The sequence below is a fragment of the Conger conger genome, chromosome 8, assembly GCF_963514075.1.
Source record: "Conger conger chromosome 8, fConCon1.1, whole genome shotgun sequence".
In the NCBI taxonomy this organism is placed as follows: domain Eukaryota; kingdom Metazoa; phylum Chordata; class Actinopteri; order Anguilliformes; family Congridae; genus Conger; species Conger conger.
Window position 1 is genome coordinate 17,532,557 of NC_083767.1, and position 12,982 is coordinate 17,545,538.

The 12,982-nt window shown below is 40.1% G+C and overlaps 1 protein-coding gene across 1 annotated transcript; it reads right to left on the reverse strand.

The window, feature by feature from the left end:
- Positions 1 to 7,181: 7,181 nt before the first annotated feature.
- Positions 7,182 to 11,936, reverse strand: ccna2 (cyclin A2). The gene is made up of 8 exons (XM_061252009.1): positions 11,256 to 11,936; positions 10,521 to 10,758; positions 10,258 to 10,364; positions 9,894 to 10,117; positions 9,598 to 9,802; positions 9,324 to 9,437; positions 8,029 to 8,162; positions 7,182 to 7,628 (listed from the first exon to the last, which is right to left on the reverse strand). The coding sequence occupies exons 1-8, from the start codon at positions 11,466 to 11,468 to the stop codon at positions 7,577 to 7,579; spliced, it is 1,287 nt and encodes a 428-aa protein (XP_061107993.1). The 5' UTR covers positions 11,469 to 11,936; the 3' UTR covers positions 7,182 to 7,576.
- Positions 11,937 to 12,982: the final 1,046 nt, after the last annotated feature.

Sequence of the window (12,982 nt, forward strand, 5' to 3'; positions counted from 1 at the left end):
ACAGAAGGAAATGGATTTGGCTTTGTAATACCAATGCACTGCGGGGGCTGGTGAAGAGTGAGTAAGATAATGAAGCCAGAAGTGGAGTGAAGTTAGTCGCCTTAGCTCGTGCAGTAGATTTCCCTGGAGGGGTCTGTCTGAGGGTAGACAAAATATTCAGATACTTTACATGCGGAAATGTGCAAATTAATAACATTACTCATTTAGTTCATGTCTCAGGGCTTACCGTTCTGTAATTTGTTTTAAACAGCTGTGGCATTTGTTTACCGATAACAGATACGAAGAATAGTCAAATGCGTTTTTAAAAAAAGGATCCGTGGCAGCCAGTACCAGAAATTGCATAGTGTATTGTGGTAGAAAGCTATCAGTGTGAAGCAAATAAAGAAATTGAAACAAGAACCAAAGAATCTTAATATCCAATTATTTTTTTCCAGTGGAAGTCGCCAATTTTTATTGCCTATTTTACTTGGAACATTTCCTCCTAATTTGGGAAAGGCAATAATATCTTTGCCCATTACTCCAACATTCTCTATTGTCAATTCTAGAGTGCAGACTAGCATACATGTTCCCGGAAGTAAATGCTCCCAGCAGCACTTCTTGTGACTTTGATCTAGCCTGGAAATAAATAGACACACTTCTAAAACAAGGTGAACACATCTAAAGACATCTTAGTCGTAAGACCTTAGCATCCTCACATGGCGAATATCCTCAAGCCCTACTGAAACATAAATACAAGAACACAATTCAAGGAGCAGAGCATTTAGAAGAATCCATCGGCACAGTCAAAGATTTGCTACAGTATACATGTAGTTTATAGTGTTGTTCAATCTGTACAATATTGCCATGTAACCTTCAATCAAATTGTGCTGAATATGCATGCATTTATATGACTTGGTTATTGGATATTTGCTTATCATGTTCATGGAAGCAATTCTAAATAAGTATCATACTAAAGGGTACAATTTTGAGAAAGTCCGAGATGGGTTTTGAATCCCAGCCTCTCACTCGTCCAAGTATTTGTTGGACAAACGCCTTAACAATCAGCTAAAGAGGAAATCACCTCTAGCCAAGTGCAACAGCGCTTTTTGTTAATTTTTTTAGGGTTATGCAAGGAGCGTTGTCGCAATAACCTGCTACTTCACTGAACAAGCCGAGCTAACCCTACTACACTATGAGCCTTTCTTCTATACATCCTAGTCCCCAGCTTTGTCACCTACGATGGTCCACCACTGCTAAACTCAGTAGTGACATATTTTAACTTGACCACAAAAATAGGAAACTCATTTAGCCGTTTAAGCAGGCACAACTATTGCTCTCTCGGTTGGAGAAAGTAAATAGCCAGTACTATTTAGTGTAGATTAGAACCTACAGCTCATGTAGGTTTTCCCAGAGTTCATGTCAAGTTCACAACTTCACATCACATAATAGTTAATCTCTTATGATCAACGTCCAGAACAAATCAATAGCAAGAATATTGTAATTCTCCACACTGGAGGCTACTCCTCTCCTCCTGATTGGTGGAAATACAATGGTTTAGCCCAGGTGAAGACCCATTTCATTATTGCCTTAAAAACATTTGTCATGGATATCCACTGATGTATATAGTATTACAGCAGCTGGACTATACCTGTAATGGAAGAGGGAATAAACAGATCAATAGAATCGGCTGCAATACAGATGTGGGTCATTGCTTTTTCAAGCACCTCTCCATGGGGATAGGGAATTTTTCATGTAATGTTGCACTTAATTAAGGAAGGTTATGGCTATTTCACAAATACAGGCTACCAATATGCCCTCTCCCCCACCTATTATGCCTGTTTTCAAGGATACAATATACAAGGTTGTGCATGAGACCACAAATACCAGCAAACCTTTTCAGTGAATCATATGTATTTTTTAATATTTCTTGTGCTGGTTTTCTTGATACATACATTGTTACATTGTTGTTTTCAGTTTTAATTATTTGTTGTAAATGCATCTATGTCTGATTCATCTCTATCTATATCATGTAAGACAGAATACACATTACAATGGTAAGGAGGTTCATGAAATTCTTTGGCTTCAACCAGATCTTTACAACAAAGATACAACGCAAAAGTAATTTTATTGTCATTATTTCTCATAAAATATTGTTTATATGCATGAAAGCTTTCGATCTATATATTTTTAAGTCCATAAATATTTTAGACTTTTCTATTTTCATGCATAATTTTCTAATACAGGGAGAATCAATTGACATTTATGTTCGTAGGCACATTTTCAGCAGTGTGATAATCATTTCTAATGTTTTGCGTATAAAACATAACATTTCCATATACAGTATATCATCATCCAATTCAGCTGCAACAACTCAATACTGAGGTATTCATGAAGGATAAAGTACATTCATTAATGGCAACAGCGGCTGGGAGAGAACAAAACTGGATTCTTTAACGACCACACAGACAATTAACTTCAGGTCCTGGACCCACAGTGCTATGATCAATGCTCCAAGAAAGAGAGAAGAAAAGATAATAGATTTGGAAGAAGACATTGAGGAGTCCCCATAGCTCCTCCAGGTGCAGCAGCACTAGACCCAGTTTAATCAAAGACATCAGGACACAAAATGGCTTTTAGTCCCACTGGCATGGAGATTTGTGCGGCCGCAAAAGGGTAAACCAATAATCGGCAGAACAAGTTCCGTTATAGTCTCAATTATAATCTTTCAGCACGTTCCCACATCAACGGGGTGCCGCTTGGACTGATATGACAGCAGTAAAACACTATTTAAAGAAAACTGAGATGGGAAATGTGTCATATTTTTAACATATATATTCATTATTTATTTCTTTTTAAAGAAAGAAATCCGCGCCATTCAGTGTCTGTCTACTATTTTTAAATGTTCGCCCTCTAGTGGGAAAATGTTCTTACTACAGTTTATTACCATGAGAGCCACTTACACAGCGGGTGAGAGATGCCACCATAATAAGGGCTAGGCCCTCCAGTCATATCCAAAAGCTGGAAAAGGTTACATTTACATACACACAAAGGATGACAATGAGCCATTACTATTATGTTTCTTTTTCGTACGGTTCAGACCAAATGGACTGAGACGTGACAGATGTGACAAAGAAAAACTAAATGCAACAGGTGTGAAAATCAGTTCCTTAGAATAGAAGGTTCCAGAACATTGGAGCACAAATCACACTTCTTCTGTTGCTCTAGATGATGCTCATATACTCAGAACAGGGGACACAAGAGCAATGTTTTACCCAAGGGTCACATTTTACCTTGACATGTAGCTCAGCCATCAATTACTCAGCACACTGTGGTGCTCAAACTAGATTTTTCACCGAGACAGTTCCTCGATAAGCTCTACAGCGAAAACCATAAGTGCTTCCACAGATTAAATACCTTCTCACGTTACAGAATACACATGTGAATATAAAAGTAGAAATCAAATACAAAATGCATAATGTTAAATAATAAACCGTACAATAAATGGAAATTTGTCTTTAGGTCTTTAAATAGACAGGAAGATATTTTCATGGCAGTGATATTTTAGCACTATAAACTTAAGTAAAATGATAATTACTATCAAAAGCAAAATAAAAGCACTACCCAGTCCGAATAAACTACTTCATATCAAAATACAAGGAGCACATGGATAATTTCACTGATTATGAGTGGATCCTGAATTTATTCAAAGTAAAAAAATAAAAATAAAAAAAGATTACCAAGTCACTTTTGTGAGGCACAGATGACCCAGTTAAAAATATGTTTCTCCCCCTATTCCTTTACCAGAAGAGCCAGCGAGAGGGTCACCAGAGGAGGAAACAGTGGGGAAAACAGCCAGGTCCAGTGTCCTCCGTCCAGTGGGAAAACAGTGACGTTCAGTGTTCTCCATGCAGTGGGGAAAACAGCCAGGTCCAGTGTTCTCCGTACAGTGGGGAAAACATCCAGGTCCAGTGTCCTCCGTGCAGTGGGGAAAACAGCCAGGTCCAGTGTTCTCCGTACAGTGGGGAAAACAGCCAGGTCCAGTGTTCTCCGTACAGTGGGGAAAACAGCCACTTCCAGAGTCCGTGCAGTGGCCAGTGGGAAACCTCACAGCACATGCTCCCGGATCTGTCCCAGGGGCTCCCTGACAGAGCGGCCGGGCTGGAGGGCGGAGTTCCCCACGGAGTTCCTCAGCTGGCGGATCAGCACCCAGAGAAGCAGCACCAGGAGCAGGAACATGGAGGTGAAGAGCCCCAGGTAGATGCACAAGTTCCAGCCCCAGCCGGCGGCCAGCGGGTAGGAGGTGGACGTCTCCAGGAACCTGCGCGGGGAGACCATGGCTCCCCGCCGCAGACCGAGGGGGAGGAGGTCAAGCCGAGGCTTCCTCAGGGGCTGTCCCGAAGCTGTGGCAGCCAATCGCTCGTCTGGAACCGCAGGGGGCCGGCTCGTACCCGGGCAATCCCTAAAAAAAGCCTCATTCTCTCCTACAGCTGGCAGGTAACAGTGGGAGCTACACCATGCTATTGTTAGGAAGGCAGCTCATGCCTTCCTTGCTGGAATTCTTCTGCTAGCAGTCTCTGCTCGCTGTGAGGTGATAAATGCATAGCCAGATTCCCAATTCATCAGTGTACTCGCACACACCTCCTGCGCTCCCATTGGCTCTCAGGCTCACAGCTTTCCCCACTTACAAACAATGGAATCTGCTTTCCTCCTCTTAAAAGGAGATGCATACAGTAACTATTATATTACTATTATATTTTCATGTATCATACAGAATAAATGTCTAAATGACTAAATGTGTCATTTGCTTCCAGATGAAATCCTAGTTGCATTGCCCCTGAAATTCACATCTGTTTGGATTTTGTATTCTATGCAAAAGGATATTTCAAAACAAGACAAAGGAAGTGATAATGTTCTAGATGTAATTCAATAATATGCAAATTAACCATGTAGTAATGTTGTAGAACAGATCACACAATGCAGTTTGGGAACGATTTTCAGCCAAAGCAGGAGAGTAATTGCAAGAATAGCATCGGTGTGCAATCAATATCATCTCTAGAAAGGCTCTCTGGCGTCCGTGTGTTGCCTGCCCTCAGGCCTTTGAGACGTTTCACACAATATGTGGGCACACGATATTAAAGCTGGAGAATCCAATAGCACAAGGCTCCCTTCAGAGGTCCTGCTACCTGGACTGTGACAGCTACATCAGATAGCAAACTTCACTTAAGACAGATACCCATATTTCCACAGAAATAACTGATTAGGGCTGAACAATTTCGGGAAATAATCTAATTGCAACTTTTCAGAGCAATATTGCGATTTGATTTTTTTTTTTTTTTTTTTTTTTTTTTTTTTTAAGTCCCTTCCCTTTTGTATTCAGTGCATAAAAATAATTCTAAAGTAACAAACACAACATTAGATGCTGTCAACATATAAACTGCTGTAACAATCGCCTACATGCTAGGGTGAAATTATAAGAACTGATATGATTTTTTATTTATTATTAAAGTAACTTTTGAATTGAAAAACCTCTGGAAACATTTTAGAAACATGAAAGTACACTTTCGCCAGAAATACTGAGACTATAAGAACAGAAGATGACAGAAAAGCACCATGCCATGGGTAATAGAGTGAACAATTTCAAGTTCCTAGAGGGGGAATGATAGTATAGCTGCTACACATCAGTTGGTCTCTGTCAAGTGTTTATATATATAATTATTTTTTTGCACATTATTTCAGTGCTGTTGGATCAGGTTAGCTGGGTGTGGCAAAGTTCATATTTGGCTTCATTGTCTGGCAGCTGCTCAGTGAGACTAAATGACAAGTACCTCTGCTGTTCTATGCCATTATTTTTTTATTTACTTACTTGAGGAGGAACATGCAGTCCCCACCAATAGTATTGGAACAGCAACGCCAATTCCCTTGTCTTTGCAACACACTGAATACATTTGGAGTTGCGATAAAAAGATGAACACAAGACAGGAGTCCAAAATCTCATTTCCTTCTTTTCTAAGCTTAAAAATGGCTTGCTTTGCTCCCAAAGACAGCTCTCTGGTCTTCAGGTAGTTTCATCTCTTCCAACTCAAAAGCAGTCTTCACAGGCAAACCCCTAGGCTAAAACCAAGAGGAGACATTCAGAACGATTTATTGTTTAACCAATCAAACCGGACACATCTGGGCAACAAGAAACACCAGTCATGTTCCAGTACTTTTGTTCACCTAAAAATTGGGTTGACTGAAAGGTCATATGTCCCAAATGTTTAACAAATCTAGATAAAAATACCAGGAAATAAAAGCTGAAATTCCGATCCGTCATCTCATTACATCTTTTGACCTCAAACTCAATCGTCTTCAGTGTATAGCAAAAACAAAGGAATTTACTTTACTATGCAAGTTCACTCAAAATCAAAACAAACACAAGATCAGTAGAATAGCCGACATTTAAACGTAAGCCAAAGATCGCACAACACAAACGGATATAAATGATTTTAGTTCAGTAGCACTATTAAAAATTATAATTTAACGTTTAGAAGTCAACTTTCAAGAGGCACTTTGAGACATCCTTTGCGGAGACGTAACCTTGCCTGTCAAACCGAGTTCCTGACGTTCAGAAGTGTCCTTAGGCAAACCATGCAATGTAATTTAAATGTTATCATGTGGTATGTGCGGTTCACGCCATGGAGTTTACACATTTGCCAGTGTAAAGCAACAGCATACGCATGTTCCATTTTGTATCATTCCTGTCTATTGGGTTACCAACCTCATTTTTCCCGCAGATGGACAACTTTGCAAGCACTGAAGAAACCGAAACACCAATGTATAACACAAACCGCCGCCTTTGCGATTTGTAAATTGCGTTTTTAAATCGCGACTTCGATGTGAACTGGATTAATCGTTCAGCCCTAGAAGCAGTAGGCCTGCCTTTTCTCTGAGAGACCAGTCACATTTGATTTCAAAAGGATATGCAATCCGTTCCTCTGCAGATGGGACATGTTCAAAGCAAGTTGATCATGTTAACGGAGGAAAAACGGTTTAAGATCATATTCTCCAAGGGCATAAAACAAATAATGCTAGTAGGAAACGTCAGTTTTATGGCCCACAGAACGTCATCTGAGAAAAACACTCAATCTATATTGTTCACAGTACGAAGGCATGGGAGTTTACCCCAAGTAGTGGAGCCAAACTAAAATAAGGAATGCAATGGGTGAGGAGTATATCTGGGGCGTCTTTATTACAAAAAGATTAAATTTACAGCCAGTTTTACAGCTTCAAGTAGCACAGTTAACGCCCACCAGGAAGATGTTCAAGCACCCCAAGTAAGGGACAGACAAACATGGAATTTAAAAAGGTGCTTGATTAACTAGGTTTACAAATTTCTGGTTGAATCAAGCATAAAAATTAGAAAAAGTAAAAAATAAAATAATCTACAGGATTGCACATACGAATGTACAGTAAAAGAAAAGCACTAAAGTCAATTCCTCTGCCTGTCTGCCCCCTGGACAAAAAGGATATGGTTCCTGTTATAGAAATTCTGATGGTGTGGGACAAAAGCTGCATATAAAAATCTGCATAAATGCATTCTGTGTTTTTATTACAAAAATCAATTCAGGAACAGTTTCCCAGGAGGCTCAATGAGGGAGACTTCGTGGTACCTGAAAAATAAGATGGTGGGTTTTAGTGCCGTTCTTCCTAATGATAACGCATAAGATATACCAAATGCAAATCGGCAAAAGGACAAATTAAACCGATGTAATGTCAAGCTGTGGTACCTATAATCCATCTACAATTCTTGCCAACTCCTTCAAGCAAAAATTGATAACTCACTGAGGCACAAATGGCTCAAAGTACAAAATGTTCAAACTTTATTTTTTATTTTTTTAAAGCATAAAGGCATTTTAAATAAACCAGGTTTATTTAACCAGCTACAGCTCCACACAAGTTGATTGTTTTATTTACTAATTAACTCCTGGTTAATTTATTAGCAGCATGCTTGGGTGACCCAGAACGGCTGCCCCTGAGCTGATCGATTGAGATTACACTAGGTCCACTTACTTGGAGCCCTTGTACTTTTCCCGCACGGACTGCTGGGCATGCTGGCCAGCGTTGAGGTAAGTTTCGTGTAGATCATTGACGCACGGCATGAGATCGTCAAGAGAGTATCCCGTCACCTCCATCAGTGACCGAGACTGCAGGAGGAGAGGGCAGGCTCAGTAAAACCAAATCAAACTGGACCAGAGCACACAGATTATAGGAGCCTGCCTGGGATTTGGGCAGGCAAGTCAAAGACAAATCGACTGCAAAAACATCAAAAACACACAAATTAATAAAATGATTTGTTGTTTATTTATTTTTTGTTAATTGATTGCCTTTCAACCCACACAGGAGCCAACCTTCATCTTTTCAGGGGTAGGACTGCACGTTACAACTGTTCAAGGAAGAAGCAAGTGTTAAGTACAGGAAGACGACTCGAAGGAATGCCTAAATATAAAAGCATTATTTAATATAATATTATATATATGGATATATTAAAGCATTTATAATGGCTGCACATGTAATGAATGTGTAAAGAAACAGACATCTTCAATGAACTTCAAATAGGCCACTGTTGGCTCATCCTAATACAGCAGCTCTCGTGTACAAATGGGCCCTATAGTCTGGTACCAAATCCAGACCTTCCCAGTAAAAACAGCCTGGCATTGCCACAGGACTGTTTGGGAATGGGAATTTCAGTCCACCTGGATGACAGCGCTTCATTGTGCACTAGCAACACCCACTGGTTGCACATGAAGGGTCTTCCTCCAGCTCATGTCTGTGCAAGCACAACTTCCCAAAGGCACTGTGGCAGGAAGCAGTAGCTGGCGTCACATGCTTGCCTGTGCTCGCCTGAATCAATATTACAGATTGGCAAGAGCATCAGCAAGAGCATGATTGGACATTTCAGTTGGGGAAGACAAAGCTTTAAAATGCTTTTAACATTTAAATACAGCTACTCAACAGTAAATTGAACATGTTGATGCTTAAAGGATCTTTGGATCTGCTCCAAATGTTGGTCATCTTCCCAGATAATATCAATTACAGCAACTCTAAGCATACAGCAATGCTCACCACCGCACAGCTTCAGTCAGAGTAAGTCCATTTTAGTGGACACATGTACCGTGACCAGATTGACATTTCCAAAACACTGTAGAAATCTGCCAAACATTGTGAGTGAGCACAGTTAAATTTAAGTAATAGTTTGATCGATTCGATGCACAAACCTGAGAATGTTAAAATACCAGGTTGCAATAAAGGTTCACAATACTTGTAAAGAAAGATATTCCCGTGTCGTGTTGAAAGTGAGTGCTTACCCATGAACCCCTTGCAATTGTATAGTGTGCCAACACAAAGGCTGCCGCAGCGGTCTGGGATGGAAGATACTTCAGGAAAGGGTCGGAGTCAACCAAACTCAATTCTCCAAGAAACTGCAAAGAATGACACAATGGACATTGAATATAAGATTGACTGATGACTTTGCTAGCGGTGCATGCAGTCACTCGTCTTTCCCCGAAGAGATTGACTTTTAAACCAGGATACCCAGTTGTCCTGCCAAATGAAGAAGTGTGAAGACAAGCGTGAACTCACCATCGACAGGCTCTCGACCTTGTTGTCAACTGGCTGATATAGGAAGTACTGGGTGAGAAACTGATTGATGGTTGGAGCAGCAAGATCAAAAGACAGCACTTTGAGAACGAGGTGCTCCATCCTCAACACCTGCTTCTTTGTGTAAGTGTCATCTGTGATGTAAACAAACTCTGCCACCTCTGGCGCATAGATCTCTTCAAATTTCCTGCAAGGGACAGGATTACATTATTCACATTATTCATTAGAAAGCACCCCAAAACATCAGCTGTATGGCAGAGTCAAGCTGCAACACTTACGAAGCTAGCAGCATGGCTGCAGTCCCAACAAGCTGCAGTTTGCCCCTCAGAACTGACATGGAGGACAGGAAGCGGTCGATATAGTTGACCGCCAGGTAAAGGGTCTCGTTCTGGAGCTTGTACTCCTCACCAACCTCGACCAGCCAGTCAACGAGAATGGCCCGCATGCTGTTTGTGATGTCCGGCTGCTTCTTCATGTAACCAGCTTTAGGCCTGCACTTCAACTATACAGTGATAGGAATGGAGGGGAAGTTACACAAGTGTAAACTGCCATATTTGCTTCAAATGAACCTCACAGTAGACAGTTAAGAAGTTTTAACTTGTTTATATATAAGGAAAAGGGTGCATGCAAAATGGTTCTCACCTCCATTTCCCTTAAATGCTTATGAATTTCAGCAGCATAAACTGATACTTCATTTGTGTTGGCAGGTTTCTCTTCAGCCTCAACTACCGACATATCCATTGGAGAATCTAAAAAACGAAAAGGAACTACATGTCATCTCGTGTGTCATGATCAAAAAGCAAACTACAATACTCTGACCTGGAAATAAGGCACAACTACATTAACCAAATACAGTTGTTGGGTATTAATATCAAACACCAAATCCCAAACACCAAAATACTTACCAAAGCCTACATCCATAGATATGTCGATAGTGGCAAGGGGCTGTCTAAGGCGAACAACAGAAGGGTTTAGTTTAAGGGGGCTCTCCACAGGAGACTTGGTTTTCGGAACTGGCTTCCTTGCACAGGCGCCATCAGGTTCATCCATATGGATCTGGAAAGCAGGTTGTTTGCATCCCGCTCTCTCTGCCAGACCTTTCGCAGAATCGTCATTTTTGCAGGACTCTTGAGAGGAAGCACCCTAAGATTAAAAATATCAAGGTGTGAAGCGTGCAATTCAAATAGAAAATTACAGTTGGTTAACTCCAGTTAGAAAGCAGGCCATCTAGGTTTGCTAACTAGCAGGTCTTGCCTAATTAAATTTTGTGAACGTGATGTTACTATACAACTAGCTACGCAATTAGACAAGATGAATACTGCTTCCAGAAAAAGTCTAACGTTAACTCAATACTGGTTATCTGTTCAGCTACAGCCAACTTTGTGAGTTTTTTGGTAGAGTAGCGCTTGAATTGGCTAACGTTAGCAAGATTTAAAGCTGGACCTAAAATGATATTGCACGTCTGGGCGGTCACCGGATGCTCAAAATGGCGGACAATTTATAATTGTTATGGACATTTAAAATGCAGTTTCCATTGTAACTATCTAAATGCAAGCAATACATCAGCGTATCTAACGTTAACAAGCCATTTTATGCAGCAATACGTTTCCTTTACCTAGCAAGCTAGCGAACAATCAAACCTGTTTTGCGCCGCGTTGCAACTGTGACTTGCTTCGTGTGTTGTTCTGCAGTACTCCCAAAACTGTCCTTTTAGATTGCTTAGGATTCTCGTTCTCCTGATTTTCGGTGGTATTTTTCATTTGTCTTAATCTTGAAAGCATGTTTTCTTGATTCGGGTGGTCTAGCCCTGTATTCTCAATCGCGCCTCCTTGTCCTCGATTAGTCGATGCCATTATTATGCGCTCAAAAATAGCTAACGTTAGATGGATCAAGAATGGCAATAGTAAGCTTTAAAATAAAACTATCAGGTCGCGCGTCAGTTATGATCTTTAAAACAAGGAAACAATACCAAAACAGCTAACGTTAAAACAAGCACCATCCAGGCAAGCAAAACCAACTAGCTAAGCTTCAGTTGCTTGTTAGCACGTCGTGCTATATATCTAGCTAAGCAAAATAAGCAAAAGAATCTAAAAGCACATAGCTAGCTAAATGAACTCCTTAGCAATATTTCTTAGGCGGTTGCCAACGCCTTTACCCCTCCATATTCACCGAGTCGGTAATGGTGTAAAATGCACTGATCCCTATATCCCTAACCGCTAGATTAAAATCGCTTTCTTGCTTAGCTTCTTTCTGTTTACTGGATCTTAAAGCGAAATTGTGGTTTAGTTCAAGTAGCCCGCGACTATTGAAACTGCCCAATCCAATGGTTGCTATATACATACGTCATCAATCTACGGCAGCCGACTAGCCCATAATTGATAACGTGGAACTGAAACCGTTAAGAAAGCAGTGCGTTGTTCTTACACAACTGTTCTGTGGTTGTTCTTTGTGGTCTTGAGGCGGGATTTTTTATTTTCTTTTTTAAAAATGTCTTTTTTCAAATATCGTGTCGGCAGACAAAACAAACATTAAATACAAAGACGCTATAAGGGGTGTAATATCACATAAGGGGTGTAAAATCACCAAAGACAGAAAAAAAATAAAAACGAGTTGAAGCTGGACTACGAGTAACAAAAGTAGAACATCAGTCCATAGCTCCCAACAACGCACGCACACACATGCAAAGATATCGACCTGAAAATGGAGAAGTCAAAAAAACGGTGGGGGAACAAATAATTATAGACAGTGGGCTCCAGAATGAAATTAATAAATATGAAGAAAAAAGGCTGCATACAATAAACAACACATATAATAATCCATGTTAAACCATATGTGACAACTCTATACTTTTATTTCAATACACTTACTCTCATGTTTCAATGTTTTTTATTGAGCAGTCAAATGTTTTTCTGAAATACATAGGTGTGATAATTTTGGCACCAGTTATTGCCAATACAGATTCACTCAATGTAGTTAATCTCAGTCTAGGGGAACTATATCATTAAATAACTTTGTTTCACTAGAGTATATGTGCAAACCGAAGCTCCATATAATCAATATTTTCTTATGCCTGCAGTATATTTATTTTCACCAACATTTCAACCTTCAGCTCTTCATCAGGACAATACTTGCATTAACAAGAAGGCATACACCTGATGGTAAATTGATTAAATATCATATCCAATACAACCATTCAATCAAGCATTTTACATGGAGTGGCAATTAATAACTGTTCTTTGGTCAAAGAAAAATGTCATCTGTATAAAGATTTGAATCCCATCAAGAGATCTAATCCTGGCAGCTAAGGGCCATATGGCTAAAGTAAATAATGGTGGAAATAAAGGGCAGACTTGTTTTGTACGTGAGG